The 21,549-nt window shown below is 62.0% G+C and overlaps 1 protein-coding gene across 3 annotated transcripts; it reads left to right on the top strand.

Moving 5' to 3' along the window:
* Positions 1-803: 803 nt before the first annotated feature.
* ZBTB7A (zinc finger and BTB domain containing 7A) lies at positions 804-17,256 on the top strand. 3 transcript variants are annotated; one of them, XM_037018573.2, is made up of 3 exons: positions 804-965; positions 10,565-11,847; positions 15,451-17,256. In XM_037018573.2, exons 2-3 carry the CDS (start codon positions 10,580-10,582, stop codon positions 15,941-15,943), a joined length of 1,761 nt encoding a protein of 586 aa, XP_036874468.1. In that variant the 5' UTR covers positions 804-965; positions 10,565-10,579; the 3' UTR covers positions 15,944-17,256. The 3 variants fall into 3 exon arrangements, with proteins under 3 accessions (XP_036874468.1, XP_036874467.1, XP_036874469.1); XM_037018572.2 differs by lacking the exon at positions 804-965 and adding an exon at positions 1,788-2,216; XM_037018574.2 differs by lacking the exon at positions 804-965 and adding an exon at positions 7,344-9,218.
* Positions 17,257-21,549: the final 4,293 nt, after the last annotated feature.

Here is a 21,549-nt window from a genome sequence, read left to right as displayed (position 1 = left end):
CGCCCCTGGCGCAGCGGGCGGAGGCGACTCCTTTATATAATCGCGGCCGGGCAGGTTGGCTGTTTCATTTAGGGACCCGGGAGCCCGGCGGACTCGAGCCGTCATTCGAGAGCCCGCCTCCGGGTCACTTAAGCGGCTGGGCACGCTGAGACCGCGGGAGGGACGGCGCCTGGCCCGGTGTCCCCACCCCCTCGCCCCCCACCCACCCCCAGCAGCCCGGGCAGCCGCGACCCACGCCCGCGTCGCTCCTCGCAGTGCGCACAGCCCTCCCCGCCCCCGCTGCCATCCTGCCACGCCCCGGGCGTCGGGGGCAAAGCCCGCGCCCCCCCGCACCCGCCCCTGCGCAGAGGCTGGGGGCCTGTTTATCTGGAGGCCCCCACCCCCCTCCACCCCGGGGGGCCCTCTCCCCCCGCGCCCCGGGGAGCTCTGGGGCCAGATAAGCTGGCAAGCTGGCACGGCGCCGCGCAGCGGGGCGGAGAGGTCAGAGGAGGGGGGGCGCGCCGGGGGCGGGTTGGACCCCCCCCTCAACTTGACAAAACCTAATAACAGCCCGGTCTCCCCGGCGCAGCGGGCGAAGCCCCACGGGAGGGCAGAGACGTGGCGAGAGGGGACCTGCCGAGCCTGTTCTGGCCTCCGAGGCCGGGTGGGGGGGGGCGGGCTGGGCGTGGGGGGGGCCGGCTGCTGCGGCACCTTTAAGACAAGGGAGGACCCCTCTTGCCCTCGGAGAAACCAGGAAGGGAGTCGCGAGCATCATACGGGGCTTTGGCTGTACTGTACAGTTACTGTAGGGGCAGTGACGCCGCCGCCGCCGCCGCCGCCGGAGCTAGGGAGCGACGAGGGGAGAGCGAGCGAGTGCAGAGCGAGTGCCGCGGACCCCGAGGCGAGCGGCCGCCGAGCCCAGTCCCAACTCCGGGCTCCGGCCCCGCGCGCCCCGGCCCGGCCCGGCCCCGGCCCGGCCCCGCGAGGTAAGTCAGCGCTCGGCGCGGCCCCCGACGCGGGGTGCAAGGCGGGGACGGGCCGGGGGGCGCTGAGCCCACCCCTGTCCTCTCGGGAAGGGGAGATCCGGGGAGCCACGGACGTTCCGCAAGTTTCAGAGGAGGGGGTGGTTGGCAGCCGCCTCGAAGGTGGAGGAGCCCTGGATCCCGAGCGCGGGGAGGGGGCGCCGCCCCGGAGAGGGGATTGGGGGCGAAGTGCATGAGCTTGTGCGCCAGTCCCCCCCCCCCCGGGTGCATGGCTTTTCGGGGCTCCTAGGCGCGCGGAGAGGGGGGAGGGGAAGCGGGGCTGCATTGAGGGTGGGGGAACCGGCGTGGGGAGATAGGGGGGCGCGTCGTGTGCTAAGTTTGCAGCTGGGTACTGGGGGCGCTCTCGCCCCCCGGGGGCCTATTTTGTGCTGCGTGCATACGTTGGAGTTGGCCAGGATTGAGCTCCATCGAGGATGGGGGGGAAGGGGGCTGAAAAAACAGGGAGGGGGGCTTTGCAAAGGAGGGGGAAGGGGTGGGGTGTCCGGGTGGGCGGGCAAGGCCGCGGGGTCCTCTGGGCGTCGTAGTCCTCCCGCCACTTGGGACTAGCAGGAGGCAGGAGGCTTGGACTACAAGTCCCAGGGTGCACCACGCCGGCGGCCCGCCGCGGCCCGCGGGTATGGGCGGTGCGGAGGAGGGGCGGTGAGCGGCAGGCTGGCTAGCCAATGGACGTGCACCGATCGCGCGGCGCGGCGCGGGGGACGGCCTAGCCGGCCTGGGGGCGGGGCTTGTAGCCGGGCTCCCCTCACCGGGGGCCGGTGGCGGTCCCCGGCTTCCGGCTGCGCTGCCCGCGGGCCAGCCCCCTCCCCGCCCCGGGGCCCCTCCCCGCGTGGTTGTGTAACCATCCCCAGCCCCCCTTCCCTCGGCCCCCCGCCCCGGGGGGAGTCACCCACCAGGCGCTCCCCGGGGAGGGCGGCGGCCCTGGCGGCCGCTTGGCCCAGGCGAGCCCGAGGATGCGTGGCCTAGTGCAGGCCGGGCCCGGGCGTGGGGGTGGCGGGCGGGCGGACCCAGATCCGGGGTAATTTGCATCGCCCTCCCCCCAGCCCGGGTGGGGATTGGCCGCCGGCGGCGGGGGGTGGCGCGGGGCCAGGCTCACTGCCGCCTCCCGGCCCCTCGGAGGGAGCCAGCCCAGCCGCAGCCGTCGCCACCGCCGCCGCCGCCGGGGCCGGGCCCCCTCGCCGCTGCCCCGGGAAGGAGGTAGGACCCCCTCATGCGGGCTGCGCAGCGGGGGCCCGCGGGCCGGGCGGGGGCCGCTCGGTGCGGCCGGGGCGGGGGAGGGGGCCTCTTCCTGCCCCCGCCCGGGCCTGACTCAGCCCTGGGTGGGGGGACCAGCCTGGCCCCTCGCCCTGCCCGCGCGGCCGCCCGGCCCGGGCCCTCGGAAAGGGGGAAGAACGCACCCCTCTCCCCCGCCCGCGCCCCCAAAGCGCGTGACCCCGTCTCCTCTGGCCCGAACCCCCCCCTCCTTCCCCTTGACGCCACTACCACGTGCGAACCCTGAGTTCGGGCAGAGGAGGGCTGGTGGGATCCGGCCCCCTCCCTCGCTTCCCTTCTCTTCCCGGCTGAGAACCAGCCCCCTCCCCCAGCCCCGGGCCTGGGAACCAGGCAGGGGCCTAAGCCGAGCTCTGGGCCGTGCAACCCCAGGCCCAGGCCTTTGCGGGTTTTGGGAGGCACTGCCCGCGCTGACTGGCCGGCGCAGCAAGAGACTGCTGTCCAGCCAGGCCTGAGCACCCAGTGGGCGCCCACTACCTGTTTGGGGAAAGCAGCCAGCAGTTGGCCAAGCGGCAGGGGGAGGCAGGTACTCCTCTCTCCCCTTAGGCAGGCAGCGGAAGTGAGAGAGGTGTTGGTGCCCCTTCCCTGGCATGCCCACCTGGCTCACCCGTGGATGGTGGGCTTGATTTGTTACCCCTTCCCTGCCAGCTGCCTCCAGGAGCAGGGCGTCCAGGATTCCATGTCAGCCCCCCCTCCCCCCACGCCAACCCCAACAGGGCCAGGGCGGAACCCTGAGTGCCGTTCCCACACTGGGGGGGCCTCCTCAGGACCAGCCGATCACTTCCTATTGGCAGAGCTGGTCTTGGGGAGTCCATGCTGGGCTCTGCCTCTGCCCGGCCCCCAGGGCTCCAGGCAGGGGGACATTTTCTCCCGAGGGCCACCTCTGGTGGGGCCCCTAGAGCATGCTGGGCCTGGCACTTATCTGCTGGGCTCGGGGCTCTGTTTACCACCAGCCATCGCTGTGGAGACGAGCCTGGGGGAGAAGGGGGGGCGGGAGCCGGTTGCTGGAAGAGTGAAGCCCTGGGATCCGCATGCCTAATGAACGAAAGAGGAGCCAACCGGGACACTGAAATTTTAATTCGTGGGTCACTCTGGGGGGGTGTTATCATTCAGTTCTCATTGGCTGCGTGGCGGCCAGTCAGCACCCTGGCCGGGTGGGGAGCCCCACAACTGTCCGCCGAGGCCCTTGGGGGAGCAGCGGCTGATGTGCCCTTTCCTCTGTGTGGGGAGACTGAGGCCCTGCAGAGCTCAGCTTGCACCCGGGGGGGAAGGTTCTGAGGCAGTAGCAAGCCCTTGTATTTTCTCTTTCCCGTTTTTTCTTTTCCTTGGGGTTCCCTGACCCCCACGCAGCACGATGGGGCTGGTGGCAGTCTCCACTGCTATATGAGGAAACTTGAGGCCCAGAAGGGAGGCCAAACGTGAGCATGGGAGTTCTGAGGGTTAGAGCAAGCCTGGGAGCGGCCGCTGTGCTGGGCAGGGGATCCTGAGGCCCAGGGCAAAGCAGCAAGCAGCCCAAAGTCACCCGGCTAGAGCTGCGTCTGACCCTTGTCGTCCTGCCTCCCAACTCAGAATGTGGCCAAAGTCCTCCCTGTGTCACAGCTGAGGGGCACCTACCCACCCATCTTCCAGAGGGGGCCGGCAGTGACAACAGGCACCTGTCGGCCAAATGGAGCTTCCCAGGAGCTCGTGAAACCTTTTGCCCAGAGGATAGTGCGGCTCAGAGAGGGCCAGCAAGGCGTCCAAGGTCACACAGCACGGGTTCTGGTCCTCCTGCCTCCCAGCCTCCCAAGCAGGCACTTTTATGATACACAAGGCCCTTTTCCAAGCCACACCCCTCATCTTGACGCCGTAGAGTCAGGCAGGGGTCTGCCTTTTTTGATCCATTATACCGTAGACCGAGGTCACCTCACAAGAGCCAAGGCGTGGGGCTGGCTCCTCTGCAGCAGAGGAGTGTCTGCTGGGGCTTTGAATGCTGGCCCACTTGTTCTGTGACCTTGGATAAGCCCCTTGGCCTCTTGGAGCCCAAGCGTTCCCCTGTGACAGGGATTGTTGTAAGGTCCTCTCAGGTGACACCTGTAGAGCTGTGTGTCTTCTCTCCCCTCCCACATGAAGGGAGCACCTGGATCAGCCCAGGGCACAGCAGGGACTCTGTTGAAGTGTGTGGTCCGCCCAGCCAGCGCCTGAGACACTCGGCACCCCCCACCTGTCACCTTGTGCCCCAGGCACCTGGTCGACCATAAACCGCCCTGCTACAGCCCTGGGCAGTGGGGACCAGAGGAACAGGCTTGGGTGGGGGCCGGTGAGGCCCAGGCCCAACCCGGTTCTCCCATCCGCCTGAGGTCCGCCTAGGGAGGTCCCTTTGCCTCTGCCAACCTCAGTTTTGCCATCAGTACAATGGGGAGATTACCTTCGGCTCCAGGGTGTCATCCTGAGTATTTGCTCAGTGGCTCCCCAGGAACTGTTGCCGGGCAGTGTCAGGGCCTGAGGCAGCCCCTCCCTGCACCCAGGGGTCAGGGCTTGTGCTGTGAGTTCACGGATGTCAGCTGGGCTCCAGCCCTGCCTGGGCGCCATGTGACCTCAAGCCAACCTCTCCCTTTTCTGGCCCATCGTATGCAGGTGTTGACGGGGGTGAGAATAAACTGACCCCAGTCCGAAGGACCCCAGGGTGGGGGGGACTTAGTCCTCTGCCAGTACCTGAGGGAAAGGAAGGGGGATGGAGCTCCAGGAGGACTCGTTTGGCAGGACAGAGCCAGATGGTCTGGGTTCCAGCCTGGCTCTGGCTCTGCTGTGTAACCCTGGGAAAGTCGTTTTCCCTCTCTGAGCCTGTTTTCTGCCTGCAAAGTGGGGCAATGATTACAGACCCTGCTTCCCTGAGCTGCGAGGTTCCATGCTGAGATGGTTAAGATTAGGACCCCAAGCTCTGTTAGGGAGCCATCTCTGCTTTGGGGGCCCAAGTCCTTTTTGCAGCACCAAAACGCAAGAGGTGCCCTGCAGCGAATCTAGCACTCATGAGGAGTGTGGCCAAAGGACTGGCCCCTCCATCTGTTCCCCCAGCAGGCAGTGGACGGCCACTCAGTGGAAGTGTCCCCACCCACACCTTTCTGGTTTGACTGGAAAACAAGACTAGGTCCCACCTCCCATCAGGATGCGTTCAATGGGCGGGAAGTGGCCAGATTTGTGGGCATAGGGCACTATGGGGCTCCAGTAAGCTGGGCACCCCTGTGTCCGGGGCTTCCAGGCTGAGCCTGTCTCCTGCTGAGGGTGGGGGTAGGGGTGGTGCAGGTGCCCCCAGGTGACAAGCAGGCCTCGGGGGAGGGCGGGCGAGAGGAGCAGGGCTCCTAGAGGTCACCCAGGCCTCCACAGGGCATTGTGGATAAGCAGGTCCAGCCTGAGCAAGGGTGGGGTAGGCAGTGATGGAGTTCTGTGAAGCCTGGCTTGCTTTCCTCTGGTGACGGGAAGCTCATTCTGTCCACTGTGCCATGAATGGCTGTCTTCCCAGGGCTTCCTCTTGGAGCTCTGCGTTGGTGTTGGGGCTGTACTTCCTGACCCGTGGCAGTACTCAGAGCGTGGGAACAGGGTGGGCCTCAGCCCCACCCAGCGGTTGGGGGTCAGATGGGATCCCCATGACCTCCTCATCCTCCGTCCCCCACCCCCCCATACACACTTCCCACTGGGCCCACAGCCTTCCTGCCTCTGGCCCTTTAAGGCCCAGGCAGGAAGCCCCTCCCCATTTAGGGCAATAAATGGACACATAAAATGGCCGAGGGCCTGTTTGCTGGTGTCTGGCCCAGAGGGAGGCCTGTGAGGACAGGCTGGCAGGGGACGGGCTGGTGGCTGGCAGCTGGCAGCTACGCTGGGCCGTTGGTGCCCCCCACCCCCCAATCAGGACACTGCATTCCTGCCCCATTAAATCCCAGGCCGGGGACCGGGCCAGGCGGGGATTGGCACCAGGTCAGGGCGGGGTAACCCGTTGGGACCAACCTTGCAACACAGGCCGCCAGGCTGGGCCGGGACGGGATGGGGCGGGGGTGGCCGGGCGTGGGCCTGGCAGCTGCACCTGGGCACCAGACTTGCTGTGTGACCTTGGGCTGGCCACCCACCCTCTCTGGGCCTGGTTGTCTTCTCCAGCCGACAGCTCCACTCCCCTGCCTCCCTCCTGGGGCCCTGCCACACTCTTCCTTAGCATGTAGTAGGTAGGGAAAGGGCTGAATACCTGGAATGATGTTCACAGTTTGCTCAAAGCCCCACTTCCACAAGAGGAGGGGGGAAGGGGCTCGTTGGGCCTTTAGGGACTGGCGCTGGTACACAGCAGGTTCTTGGGTGGTTTGCTGAATGGGCAAGAGTGTGACCTAGGGCCTAGAGCAGTCCCAGCCCCCTTGCCACTGTCGCCATCCCCGAGGAAACAGGCACAGAGAGGCACAGCCTTTTGCCCAAGGTCACAGTTTAGAAGTGAAGAGTTGGGATTTAGACCCGGGCTGCCATGCATGGCACATAGTGGGTGTTGGAGTTCCCTCTGGTTTCCTTTGCTATTCTCTGGAGGTCGGAGGTGGGGGGTGCTTAACCTCTCATTGAGCTGTCCCCACCCCTTCTGCCCCCAGACACTCCCCCAGGAAGACATCTGGTCACAGTTAACCTGCCCACCTCCCTGCTGACTGCCCCCTGTCCTTCCTGAGGAGGTGTTGGGGGGATTGGACCCAACCCCAACCCTCACCTTGCACCTGACCTTGGGAAGCTGCCTCCTTCCCCCATCCCCTCTCCCAGGCCCCCACCTCCAGGCCTTCATCTCTGCTGTTCCCCATGCCTGGGACACCCTTCCCTTGATCCTGGAGCCCCGCCTGGGTGACACCTGATGCCCCTGCGATCAGGTTGGGGTGCTCCTCAGCTCAACCCATACCCCCAGCGGTTGAGGGGTGGCAGCTCAGGTTGTCTGCAGTCAGAGAGTCTGAGTCCCAGCCCGGCTGTCTCTCGGAGCCTCTCTTCATCTGTAAAGCCCAGGGCTCTACAGTGGGAAAGATGAGGTAAAGATGCCCAGTTAGTTCCTGGAAGTTCTGGGGCATAGAATTGGTCCCCAGGAGGGCCGAAAGCAGGCCCGGGTGCTGCTGCCTCGGGTCCTGCGGTAGCAAGTGACCCCAGGTTAGATGCCAGGTGGGTCCTGGGCTGCCACTGGCCAGGTGAATGGGGCTGGGAGTGGGCTCTCTCAGGCCCATTGTGCTTTGGCCTTTGGTTCATGCAGTTGCTGGCTGCCCCCCTACTGTGCGCCACCCTGGGGAGGGCCCAGCGTGGGGGCCTGGGAGCAGCCTGGAGGGAGGAGGGCGCCCCACCTCCAGCCCAGGAGGAGCCTGCCGAGGCCTGCCCCTCGGCCGAGTCAGCAATGAGGGCCCCGGAAATCCCACGGCGGGCAAGCACAGGGGTGGAGCTGTGATGAAAGACGCCCTGGGTGGGTGTGGGCCTGAGCTCAGGGGACCCTGGCCGTTGAGGGTGGGGACCTGGCCGGCGTGGGGGTGGGGCTTCCTGGAGGAGAGAAGTTTCGTTGGATCGTCATTACTGAGGAAACCGCCATGTGTGGGGTACCTACTAGGTGTTAGGTGCTAGCCGGTCCTCTTAGAGCAAAGGGAGCTCCAGGCTCTCCTGGTGAGATGCCGTGGCACACAGTGGGTGTTCAGCAAATGGGTGCTTTTCATTGCTGAGACCCTGCTTGACGCCTCGAGGGGGCTCAGCAGCCAGCCCTCCCCTGGGTCACAGGGTCTTCCGCCTCTTTCTTGGAGGGAGGGCCCCAAGAGGCCCAGGTGGGGGCAGTGGCCCAGGGTGTGGCAGGCAGGTGGCCTGTGTTCCTGGAGGGAGGGTGTGGGTCAGGTATCTGCAGAGCCAGTCCAGTTTCCAGGACAAGGGAAGAGGCAGTGGCTTGCTAGGTGGGGGCCCTTGGACAGGATTCTAGCTGTCTTGGGGCCTTGGTTTTCCTGTCTGTATAGTGGGGGCTCGTGCTACCCTCACAGGGGCTCTCCTGGGCTGGTATCACCCCAGGCCTGGCCCATTGCAGAGAGAGTCTCCGGTGGTTATCTGGGGAAGTAGATAAGCTAAGACAGGGACATGCACACGGACACGGAGATAGAACCCCAACCAACAGGCTGCCCCGTGAAACAGGACCTTTGCATGTGGTCCCTGGCCCATCTGGCGGAGCCCTAGACACAAGGCTCAGTCCGGTCTGCAATCAAGGCCTCTACTTGATCTTTCCCAGCCAGGCAGCTTCCAGTGACTAGGAGCCTGGGCATCTTCATCTGGGAGGTAGAGCCGTGCCAGACCCTTGGCCCAGCGTGCGGTGGGTAGGCAGGAGTGGAGCGGCCCATCTCAGGTCCTGACCTAGAGGCCCCTGGAGACACCTCAGAGTCCAAGGGAACCTTGGGGCACCTGGGGACGGCTGGAGCAAGCAGGGCCATGGTGGCCATCTTGGGGCGTTGGTGGCCCGGATGGGGGGTGCAAGGAGGGGCTGAGGCTGGTCTGATCCAGAGCCCCATCTGCCCACTAGCTCTTCAGGGCCTGGGGCCAGACGGCAGATGGTGGCAGGGGGTGGAAGCCACCATCGGGGCTCCTCCGAGGCCTCCCGTGGATGAGACTCAGCTGGGGTCACCCCCCCATCCTCTGCTCCCAGCAGCCACATCGGAGCCTCCCCCACCCAAATGGGCTGGTGGAACAGTGGGGGGAAGCCGAGCAGCTGGTGCAGTCGGCGGGGGGAAGGGAGGGCCGCAGACAGAGGTGTCCTGGGAACTGTAGTGCCTGCCTGAGTGTCAGCCCCGCGGCCTGGACCCCGCTTCCAGGGTGTCCCTGGGTCACAACGGTCCTGCTCTGGCCTTGGGTCCGGCCAGGTCCAACCCCAGACGTCCATGCTGGGCTCGCTGGCTGCATCCCACCTGGCGCACAGTAGGAGAGCTCCAGGTTAGGGCTGGGCTGGGGTACTTGGCTGGAGGGCTGGGGGGCCTGGGCTCCTTAGGAGGCAGAGGGAGGCCCAGCTTTGGCCTTCTCTCTGATGTCCAGTGGCTCTGGCCTGAGAGCTGGCTGGTCTGGCCCAGAGGAATGTGGGTTGTGTTGGGGGGCTTGGGGCAGCTGGGAGCTCCCCAGAGAGGGTGGAGGGGTGGGGCCAGGAGCAGGAGGGTTGCACAAGCACCCGAGTGGGTGGATGAGTCACAGCCTAGGGGAAGGCGGAAAAAAGGAGGGGGAGGGGGCGGGACCGACAGAGTCGTCTTAGTCCCTTGTGCGCCCCGCCCCACCCCATGGCGGGCTCTTCCAAAGTGCCTTTGCCCATTTGACAGATGGGGAGACTGAGGTCAGGGAGTGACATGACCTTGTCCCAGGTTGAACAGTGTGGTCGAGGCAGAGAGTTGGGGAGAGGCTGGGCAGGCATGAGGCGCACAGGAGGCCCCTGGCCCCCTGCTCCTCCTTGCGGGGGTTGGCCCCGGCTGGTAGAAGGAGCCTTGTGGGGGGTGGCCTGGTTTCCCCCCTTACTCACCACTGGGGCCCAGCTGCCTCCTGAGGGCTGCACAGGGCAGGAAGGCATTTGCCCTGCAGGCACTGACTCCACCCCACCAGGGCACGCCCACCGCCCTGTTGACCGGCTGGGTCTCCAGGTCTCGGCCTCACCCCCTCTGCTGACTCAAAGACCCCCAAGAGGATGGGGCCTCACTGGGAGGCAGGAGAGAGGGTCAGGGAGGCTGAGGGGCAAGATGGGGATGGATGGCCAGGCCAGTTGAATGTTGGCTCTAAGATTGGACACCCTGGGTTTGAGTCGGGGTGCAGCTGAGCTGCCTCGAACCAAGAAGTACCTTGAGTTCTTCCCTGCTCCCTGGGCCCCATTTCTTCGCCTCTGCAGTGGAGACCCTGCTGCTGGGAGAGGTCTTGTGTCACTGCCATGGCCTCCCAGAGAGTGTGGGCAGAGGCAGATGCCTGCACTCTATTCCATTAGGGGGCAACCTGAGGGCATTTGTTGAGCGCCTACTGTGTGCTCTCACACCACCTAAGCGCCCCTTGGACGGGTGCTCTGGTGGGGCTGCTAGTGAATGGGAGGGTGTCCGGGCTGGTCTCTCGAACACCCAGTGTGGGTTTTGCCAGCATAGTCTAATGTTGAAAATGCAGAAATGGGCATCGACTGCCCTTGTCCACAAGGCTTGGGAAACTGAGGCTCGGGGGGCTGGGTGAGGGACTACTTTCGGGGGTTTGGAGCGCCAGCTGGTGTGCTGTCGCATCCCCTCAGTCCTAATAACTGCCTTCCCTCCCTGGCACGGCAGGTCTCGGCGCGGAAGATGGCCGGTGGCGTGGACGGCCCCATCGGGATCCCGTTCCCCGACCACAGCAGTGACATCCTAAGTGGACTCAACGAGCAGAGGACGCAGGGCCTGCTGTGCGACGTGGTGATCCTGGTGGAGGGCCGCGAGTTCCCCACACACCGCTCGGTGCTGGCAGCCTGCAGCCAGTACTTCAAGAAGCTGTTCACGTCGGGCGCCGTGGTGGACCAGCAGAACGTGTATGAGATTGACTTCGTCAGCGCCGAGGCGCTCACAGCCCTCATGGACTTCGCCTACACGGCCACTCTCACCGTCAGCACGGCCAATGTGGGTGACATCCTCAGTGCTGCCCGCCTGCTCGAGATACCCGCCGTGAGCCACGTCTGCGCCGACCTCCTTGACCGGCAGATCCTGGCGGCTGACGCGGGTGCCGACGCTGGACAGCTGGACCTCGTAGATCAAATTGATCAGCGCAATCTCCTCCGCGCCAAGGAGTACCTTGAGTTCTTCCAGAGCAACCCCATGAACAGCCTGCCCCCCGCGGCCGCCGCCGCCGCTGCCACCTTCCCCTGGTCCGCCTTCGGCGCATCCGACGATGACCTGGATGCCACCAAGGAAGCCGTGGCCGCTGCCGTGGCTGCTGTGGCTGCCGGTGACTGCAATGGCTTGGACTTCTACGGGCCAGGCCCCCCGGCCGAGCGGCCTCCCGCCGGGGATGGTGACGAGGGCGACAGCAACCCCGGTCTGTGGCCAGAGAGGGATGAGGACACTCCTGCCGGGGGCCTCTTCCCGCCCCCTGTGGCCCCTCCAGCCACTGCCACGCAGAACGGCCACTACGGCCGGGGCGGGGAAGAGGAGGCGGCCTCGCTGTCAGAGGCGGCCCCTGAGCCCGGCGACTCTCCAGGCTTCCTCTCGGGCCCAGCTGAGGGTGAGGATGGGGACGGTGCCGACGCGGACGGGCTGGCGGCCAGCACGCTGCTCCAGCAGATGATATCGTCGGTGGGCCGGGCGGGGGCGGCTGCGGCGGGGGACAGTGATGACGAGTCACGGGCGGATGACAAGGGCGTGGTGGACTACTACCTGAAGTACTTCAGCAGCGCCCACGATGGTGACGTCTACCCGGCCTGGTCGCAGAAGGTGGAGAAGAAGATCCGGGCCAAGGCCTTCCAGAAGTGCCCTATCTGTGAGAAGGTCATCCAGGGCGCTGGCAAGCTGCCCAGGCACATCCGGACCCACACGGGGGAGAAACCCTATGAGTGCAACATCTGCAAGGTCCGCTTCACCAGGTGAGCCGGCGCCAGTGTGGCAGGGGTGGCCGGGGGCACCTGGGCCCTTTGCACAAACGAGCACATGTGGACCCCAGGCCTACACACACACGCACATGCACACCTCCGTGTGCATATGCATCGCCGCCCTGGGGAATGGCACCTTCTCTGCTTCCAGGCAACCCCCCCTTCCCCCCGCCCGCCCTGTGTGCCCCTGGAGAACAGCTTGGGTCTGGGAGACCGCAGCACTCAGTGAGATGTCCACATCAATTATATAAGCCCACCGGGCCGTGCTGAGCCAAGGGAGGCCAGGAGGAAGGGCCCAAGGAGTTGCTCTTCTTCTTTTTCCTGGGGGTAGTTCTTCTCCTTGAGACTGGAGGACACAGCTCACTGTGGGAGAGGGTGGCAGCCCATGGGGCGTGGGGAGCCATTGTGTCACTTTGAGCCTCCCATGAGCCTGGTGAACGTGCTCCGTCCAGCCCACATTTATGGAGCACCTGCTGGGTGCCAGGCCCTGTTCTGGGTGCTGGGGACGCAGAAGTGGAGACAGGCCAAAATCCCGATGGGGGCACTGGAGCGTGCATGAGGCAGAACCTCAGAGCTGATGACACTCGTTGGTGGAGCGTGTTGCACAGTAAAAGAGCAGAGAGCCAGGTGGGCTTGGGAGGGGAGGCAGCTGTAAGTGGGCCTTGAAACAGAGTTGAGACCCGAAGGAGAGGGAGGTTGCCTTGGGGAGAGAGAACAGCAGAGTGAGCAGCCTGTGCAAAGGCCCTGAGGCCAGTTCAACTTGGGGATTGCTGTGGCCAGTGGGGGAAAACAGTGGGAGCCACTGAGCTTGATCCCTGGACTGGAAGAAGTTGAGGCCAGGCTGCGGGGAGTTTGTGGTTCAGTCTTAGGAGTCCCAAGGTGGCCAGCTAGGCCCTGTGGACCAGTGTGGTAGGGGCTGGGGGCTGGCGTGCTGGGGCCTGGCCAAGCTAGGTGACTCAGCATCACCCCTTACCCCCGCCTGCCCTGGGGTTCCCCCAGCCACACCCACCAGGCCGAAGAAAGAGGCTATTGTCCCAGCTTCCAGGCCCCACCCCATGGGGACCAGATCTGGGAGCTGACCCCCAGCCTGGTGCCCCTAGCCCCCTCCCCAGCAGGCCAGGAGAGGAGGGTGTGGCCCAGACTCCAGAGCCCAGGAGTGCCAGGCAGGGGCAAAGGGCACCGGCTGGGAGGCAGGCAGACTTGTTGGTGGCCTGGCCCCCCGTTTTGGTGATGTTGGGGTGCTGGTGGTCTTAGGGGCTCCCTTTTCCTCTAGACAGTGATACTGAGATGGCAGTGGGCTTGTCTGCCCTTGGGATTCTCTGGGTAGCAGAGTGGAAGCCCAGCAAACCAGGGTCTGGAGCAGGAACCAGGCCGAGCAGACAGGGCCCCGGGCCCGCCCTAATCAGAGGGCTGAGGCTGTTTCATTCTGACCTGAAACTGTGGCCACCCCACTGCCGATCCAGGACTGATCCTATTTGCCCGTCAGAGAAACTGAGGCAGAGGGAGGGGCTCTGGGCCAGGCCTCTTCCCCCCAGGAGCCCACCTGTCACCCCCTTGGCCCCTGACCCAGGGCCCCAGCCCCCACCCCTTCCTGCAGACTAGGGGAGCCTAGGGGCCTCTCTGAGTCACACTAGAGAGTTGAGTAAGCAGGGCCTGTGGCAGCCGGGGCTATAATTACCCAGGCCAGGGCTTGGGGTGACGAAACTGGGGCTGCCTCCACCCCCACCCACCTCAAAGCAGCCCCTGACCCACTGTGTGACTCGGGGCAAGTTACTTTCCCTCTCTGAGCAGCAGCCAGGAAAATTTCGATACAGCGCTAGAGACAGTACCAGGGTCTACTGCCCCTCCGAGACCCAGCCTTGTGCCTGGATCTGGGCAGGGTATTCAGGCAACCATATTAGCAGGCTCTGAGGGTGGGGGGGCCGGTGGGGGAAGGAGCTCCTGGAAATTGTGTTGCCTTGCTGGCGACAGACCCAGTTAGTCCAGGGAGTGATGAGTTGGTTATGGCCAGAGTTCCGTTGGCTCATGTCAGGGATAACAAGGCTAGCGAGCAGGCAGGGGTCTGGTTGCAGAGGGCTGGGCACTGGCTCAGGGCACTAGGTAGCCATTGCAGGTGGGCTTTGAAGGATGAGTAGGAGTTTGTCCATCCTGGCATTGAAGGACAGTGGATGTGAAAAGGAAGAGGCCCAGAGTGGCTCAAATGTAGGGTGCTAGAGGCTGCAGCAAGGAGTGAGTGGGTCAGATACTGGCCAGGACTCCAGAGACCCAGTCCCTGCCCCTGCCCTGTGGATTCCAGGAACCCACTCTCATGTATGGACCAGCACAGGGCACTAGAAATACTGTGTGAGTCACCTGTGTGATTGTATATTTTCTGGCAGCCACATTTTTAAAAAGTAAAAGGAACAAGTGAAGTAATTTTAATTGTATTTTATGTAACCCATTAGATCCATTTCAACATGTCACAATGTGCAAAATGTTAAGAGCTATTTTACATTACATAGAGCAAGTGAAGCCTTCAGAATCTGGGGTGCCTTTGCACTTCTAGCACATCTTGGACTGGCCGCATTTCAAGGGCTTGGGCCACGTATGGGCAATGGCTGCCATATAGGATAGAACAGCATGTGGGCGGTAGACACCCCAGGGCTGATACAGAGATAGGCTGAGCCGAGTCCACACTTCCCTATGGGTTAAAATGGGTGTGGAGAGGCCCTGGAATCACCCACCCCCTGCTGTCCGAAGGCTCACAGGCCAGTCAGGGTGTCAGATGAGAAACAAGAAAACAGTCCAAAAATGAGAGGCAGATGGTAGAGGCATGAGGGATGGGGGTCAGGGAAGAGGGGTTAGTCTGGGAGAGCCTCTCTGAAGAGGTGACATTTCAGCTAATATTTAAATGTGAAGATGTGGAAGAAAAAAGTACTCCAGGCAGAAGGAACAGCATGTGCAAAGGCCCTGGGGTAGCCTCATGCTTAGTTAGCATGTTGGGGCAACAGCCAGGAAGCCAGGGTGGCCAGAGCAGAGACTGGCAGAGACTGGGGGCCAGAGAGTGGGGTCTTGGTTACTGTAGTAACCAACTGCTCTGCTTTGTAGGGAAGTTGAGGGGTGGGTTTCCCAGGACATAGAACTTTCAGTGCTGAAAGCAGGATGGCTGGTCACCCTTTTACTAGACACCTAGCATCGTGCCATATGCCGTGTAGTATTTCCAGCACCTGGTCTGATACAGGGTCTGGTACTCAGCAGGTGCTCAATAATTGCCTGTGGTGTGAATGAATACACCTGCCACTTGGCACAGCCCCAGGTGGGTGGCTCATTTATCTTCCTTCTTCTATGGATAGGAAAAGGGATTGAGAGAGGTTCAACCACTTGCCCAAGGCCACACAGCCCACAGTGTCCAAGACCCTTTTCAGACCCTCTGCAGCCCTCCCTGGGCACCCCCCATCCCATTTTAACAGGGACCGAGTGTGCTGGAGCGCTGACTATCCGCAGCCCCTGGCAGAAACGCACCTTTCCAAAACGTTCGGACCTCCAGGCCAGTGGGGTCGGGGGGCTGTCCCATGAGGACCCCAGCCCGGCGCCCGCTGACCCTCGCCCCGTCCCCAGGCAGGACAAGCTGAAGGTGCACATGCGGAAGCACACGGGCGAGAAGCCGTACCTGTGCCAGCAGTGCGGGGCGGCCTTTGCGCACAACTACGACCTGAAGAACCACATGCGCGTGCACACGGGCCTGCGCCCCTACCAGTGCGACAGCTGCTGCAAGACCTTCGTCCGCTCCGACCACCTGCACAGACACCTCAAGAAGGACGGCTGCAACGGCGTCCCCTCGCGCCGCGGCCGCAAGCCCCGCGCGCGGGGTGCGGCGCTCGGGGGACCCGACCCGGCCCCCGGGAACCCCGCGCCCCCCGGCGCCGCCGCCCCGTCTGGCTCCCCCGACGCCCGGCGCAACGGCCCCGAGCAGCACTTTAAGGACGAGGATGAGGACGAGGAGGCGGGCAGCCCCGACGGCCCGGGCGCCGTGCATGCGGCGGGCGCCGGCGGGGCGGGGGGTGGCCCCGGGAGCGCCGCCGACGGCAGCTTCGCGGCCGGACTCGCCTGAAAACCAAAAAGGAACCAGAAACCAGAGAGACAGAGAGAGAGAAAATCACCCGCCACCCCCCGAAACAAAAAAAGAAAATCTATCTATATACAGATATCTATATCTATATATATATATACAGATATATATATATATATGAGGCGTCACAGAATCTAGGGTAGTGCTTTTCTCAGATTTTTCTCCTCCGTGATGTTCTCTCCCTCCACGGGGACCCACGCCCCCTCCGGCTCCCCGCCCGCCCGCCCCGTCGATGGGTTTCGGGGCTTGGTTTGGGCCTTTTGTGGGACACAAGGATTCTGAGACCCCCTGCCCCCGGGCGCCCCCAGGCACGGGGTTTGGGGTCCCGGCCAGGGCCCCGGGGGGCTGCAGTGGGCTTCTATTTTCCTCCCCTCGCTGGTTTCTATGCGTCTTTGAGACAAGACCTTAAATGATTTCTGTCCGCTGTGAGTGGACGTTAAATCGACCCCCGCCCCACCCCCACCCTCCTTCCTCAGGGCACTTACTAAGTGGGGGTCCCCCCCGTATCTCCTGATGGCCTCCTCCCGACCCCCCAAACCTGCCTGTTCCTGCCTGCGGCCCTCTGTGTCTCCTGGCCTCTGTGACACAAATCTATTTATTTCCAGGCGTGGCGAAAGGGGAGAAGACCGGGGGGTGGGGGTGGGGGGGGACAGGTGGGGCGCCCTGGCGCCCCAGCCCCACCCCCGTCTGTGGTCCCCGACACAGGCCACCCAGACCCCCCCCCCACGTCCCCAACGAGACGTTTGGAGATTGAAAACTTTGTCTTCACCCTCTCTCCTCTCCCCCGAGCCCCCTCCCCATTTTTTAAAGCACTTTTTAGATTTTTTTGCCCTCTTTTCCTCCTTAAAAACAAAATTTATATATAGATATATATATAAATATATATAAAATATACTTTTCCTCAGAGGAGCAGGCAGAGGGTGGGGCGGAAGAGCTGAGAGCAGAGGGGGCCCGAGGTCTCACCGTGGCAGGGAAGAGGGCAGACAGAGTCCACAAGTTCCAATATCACAAAAGCAATAAAACCAAGATTTTACAAAATGAAAGGAAAGAAAAAGACAAAAAAACAAACAAACAAAAAAAATAACCACCAATAGAAGTCTTGGCACTTTGTAACAGAACGGGTACTACACTTTATCTTAATTCTTAATTTAAAAACATGTTTACAAGTTGCAACCAACTTCTATGAAAAGTCGAAAAGACAAAAAAAAGTAACGTGAGCGAGAGCAAGAGAGCTAAAAAGAAAAGTCCTAAAAGTCGATTTATTTTTGTACAAAATAATAAAAAAAAAAACCCACCGCAGACGTAGAATCCACTTCTGTTCCCCGAGGTGAGAGGGGTCAGAAGGCATCGGGCAGGGTCTTCTGAGGTCTTATTCGTGCTTCACCCTAGGGGCTCGCCCCGCAGGCAGGACTGGGGGGTTTGTGTTTCTGCCGTGTCCCTACCCCCACATTCTGTCCTCCTCCCTTTTTTTTGGTTCTGATTCGGAGATGTCTCATCAACCGCCGGCCGTACCATGGCCACCCGTGTCCGTGGGGACCCTCCAGCTCAGGGATGGGCCCGAGAGAGGGCTGGCTGGCCTTCCCCCCAGCCGGAGCAATCCAGACCGTACCCCTGCCCCGTCCTCGCTGTCCCCTGCTCATGCCCCGTGCCCACTCCCGGGCTCCCCGTCCTTCAGCATGAAGCCCTTGTGGCCACCAAGGAGCTGCATCTTGGACATGCCATCCCCATTGAGGTGGGTGATGGGGTGGCCCCACCTCCAGGGCCTTACATCCCCCCAGGCACCCCTCTTTTTACTCAAAGGCACTGACTGTAATTTGGGGGCTGGCACCTGCCTCCCCCCCAGCCTCTGGCTTCCCAAAGGCCCGGTGTTGACCGAGCCACAGGCCACGGACAAGGGGCCAGGGCTGGGGAGACCATGTAGCCAGAGGCCAGGGCTCCCTCCCACCGACCCCCTCTCTCGCATATGCAATGCCTAGCGTGGGACCCTGTAAATAGATGCTCTGTCAAGCTGAGACCCATCTCTTCATCAAAGCCTGAGGTGTGGGGGTGCCCCTGCTCCCCATCCTCCAGCTGCTGGCCTGTCTCCCCAGTATCCCTTTGCTCTGTGATAAACCCCATGTTATTTTTCTTTTTTTAAAGGGAAGCTTTTTAAAAAGGCAACTTTCATCATTGTTTCTACAGAATAGTTTTATTTTCACCCCTCCCACCCAACTCTCCCGAGCCCATCAGCCCCCCAAATGTCTCAGGACCCCCCCTCCTGAGGGGGGTGGTAGGGGAGCCCAGGGCCGGGTGGCCTCGTTCACACCCCAGCATCACTGGGTGAGCTCTGTTGGAGAACCATCTTTGGAGACTGAGCAGAGAGCTCAAGCACCCAGGCCAGGGACCCTCCACCCCACCCCAGCTCCCAGAGAGGTTCCTTGAGGGGAAAGCCCTTCCCCCCTACCCACAAACCCCCTTGCAATAAAACCAACTGAAAAATCACAGCTGTCGTCCTGGCCAGTGGGGGCGACTAGACTTGGGGGATCTGGGACTATGGCGGGGGTAAGGGCTGAACCCTGCCGAGCACATGTAACACAAACTTCCTCGGGAATTGCACTAAACCCCTGCCCCTAGCTCTGCGCTCAGCTTCGGACAGCCCTGCCCACCCACTCCGCCTTAACCCCTCTCCTGCTGCCCATCAGCCCATCCCAGGGGCTGCAGCGTCTGCATGGGCCCAGAGCTGGGACCCCCGCCTGCCCAGTCCAGCCCCTCCCCCAACTCCGCGCAATCACATACTGTATATAGACGTGGATCGATTTTATTTTTATTCTTTAAATTAAGGTCGTGATAAAGTGTTGCCAAAGATACTGCTGAATTCTCGCGTTTCAGGAAACAAACAAACAAACAAAATAATTGAGGGGGAACATGCTGACTTGGTCAGAAACGACACAGCAAAAAAGTTTGTTTGGTTGTTTGGGTTTTTTTTTTGCGTTTTCTTCTTTTGGGGGTGTTTTTTTTTTAACTGCCTGGTACAAAAAAAAAAAAAGGAAAACAAGCGAAATTGTTATTTCCATCATCTTGGTGAAGTTGTGTGGATGTGTGTGTGTGCGTGTGTGCGAGAGTGAGGTCCAGGCCAGGGGCGCTTCAGGTGAGGGCTCCTGGGGGCGCTCCGGGCAGGGGTGGTGGGCTTGGCAGGATGCGGGGGTGCTGGGGTGCTGGAGCCCTCACTGGGAGCAGTTGCTAGCCTGTGGGACCTGGGAGAGAGATTTAATACCCTTGCTACTGCTCCCTGCCTAGCCCCCTGCCCTGACCCTCACCCTGACCCTGCCTTTTGAGATTAAGAGAAAAAAAAAAATTAAAAAAAAAAATAATTTAAAAACCAGTGAATGTAAAGTGCCGGACCAGGCCCAGCCTGGCACGGGTGTGGGTCTGTGCCCAGCTGGGCTCCAGCAGGCCATACCAAAGTCTGCCCCCTCTGGCGGCTCGCCCAGGAGACCCCGTGTGGCCACCTTGTTTTGTCACCCTGTTTGTGTTTGGCTGTCCTTTGCTTCCTTCCGGGGGGTGGGAGGGTCTCAGGTGGAAGGGGAGGGCCCCCCCAGCCCCTTCCAGAGTTCTGGGCACTGGTCACGGCAGGAGCGGCCACGCTGCGCGTGGAGGGATGCAGGCAGGGGCCAGGGTCCCCCCAGGACCAAGGCAGTCCAGGCAACCAGAATGGTAGGGGGCGAGACGGGTGAAAGGAAAAGCAGGAAAAAAAAATTAAAACCCACAAAAAAAAGTAAAAATGCTATTTTTTGAGAAAGAAAGATATTTATATTTGCAGTTTTATTTTAAAAAGTTATTTAAGCTGAGGAAGCAGCCTTCCTGGAGGGGGTGGTGTTGACTGGTGCAGGACGGGTCAGGGCCTGGGGGCTTGGGCACCCCAGGAGCCGTAACCATAAAACTAGCTCGCACTAAATACATAGATTTACATGGGGGGTGGGGGCTGCAGAGACCCCAATCCCGTGGGCAGGGCTGCCTGGAGGCTGCGGCCAGGGGTCCCGATGCCCAGGTTTCCCCCTGCCCCGCCCAAGCCCAGACATGAGGTGCCTTGGACTTTGTGGGGGCCAGGCCTGGAGAATGGGGGAGCAGGGGCATTGCCTGGGGGGGCACAGAGCACAGAGCAGACATTCCATAGACTGTATTTGAGAGTCTTTATAAAGTGTGGGAGATTAAAAAAAAACAAAATGATAAAAATGCACTTTTTGGGGGTGGGGGGGAGCTTTAAAAGTAATTAAAAAAAAGACATGAAAAGATGATGAAAAACCAGACAAAAAAAACACATTTTTCTTGTACATAAAGAAACCACTAAATGCAGCCTGTTACGACCGCTGCCGCCTCATTTGCCTGATTCTGACTTTCTTTGTGTTCTGTTGTGGGGAGGTTCGGGGTGGGGATGGAGGGTTTGGGGGTCCCCTTCCCCATGGGCTAGGCCCTTCATTCACATTACTGGGGGTCCCCCGCTTGGGTTCCAGCAAGAAGACCCCAGGCTCAGCCTGATCTTTTTCCTGTCTGGCCTGGGAGGCAGAGGCGTGGATGCAATGATCTCGCCTCTGGGCTCCTGGCGTGGGAGTGGGCGTCCCAGCAGTGCCAGGCCCAGAGGCCTAGCAGAGGAGGTGGGCTCGGGCAGGAGGCACCAGGAAGGGGCCCAAAGGATGGCGTGGGTGAGGGCACAGGTGGGCAAGGAAAACCGACTGGATGGGCTCCTTGGTCACCTCCAACTCCAGAGTTTCTGGAGGCCGTGGGTGGGGTGGCCTTGGCCAGGGAACCCCAAGTCTTCCAGCAGCCCCCAAAGTGGAGCCCCCTGACATAAGGGTCTGAGCTGGTGCTCCCCTCACATCCCCTGGGGAAGTTGGCTGGGGCCCCCTCCCCCAGTGGGTGGGTTGTATGTGGGCCGCAGTCCCCACCTCTGGGTTGGGGTCACCACATATGGCCATTTCCAGGGTCCCAGGGAGGGCCCTCTTCCCTCCCATCCTGACCAGCCTCGTCAGACTCAGGCCATCAAGGCCCGGGCTGAGGGCAGGTGGTGAAGAGACACCGAGGAGCACTGACGGCCGCGCCACAGCCTGGGAGGGCACAGCCGGGCTCTGTGGCGTGGGGGCTGCATAGCAGCCATGGGGGAACCAAGCCAAGGGGCTTAGGGGAGGATGCAGGCTGGCGGCTCCTGCTGCACGGTCAGCTACCTGCCCACGGTCACGTGATCACACGGCTGCAGGCTTGGGATTCCGAACCAGGTGTCCGGCTTGGTCTGGGGTTGTGGGGCAGTGGTCCACAGCCAGCCCCCGCGGGGACCTGATCCAGCTGTGAGGAGACTGAAGGCCTTTGATGGGGCCAGCAAAGGCGACAGTTTGGCAGCCGCTCAGCCCACGTGGGCCTCTTCACTCACATTCCCATGTCCCCTCTGCTAAGAGGTGAGAGGCTCTCTTTTAATTGAGATATTACACACAATTCACCCTGTAAAACCACCGGTTTTAGCACATTTGAGAAACTGCAACCATCACCACTACCTAATTCCAGAACATTCCATCACCCGGGAAAGAAACGTCTCCTGCATTAGCAGTCACTCCCCATTC

The sequence above is a fragment of the Manis javanica genome, chromosome 13 (genome assembly GCF_040802235.1).
Source record: "Manis javanica isolate MJ-LG chromosome 13, MJ_LKY, whole genome shotgun sequence".
Taxonomy (NCBI): Eukaryota; Metazoa; Chordata; class Mammalia; order Pholidota; family Manidae; genus Manis; species Manis javanica.
This window is presented reverse-complemented; position numbering and strand designations above follow the sequence as displayed.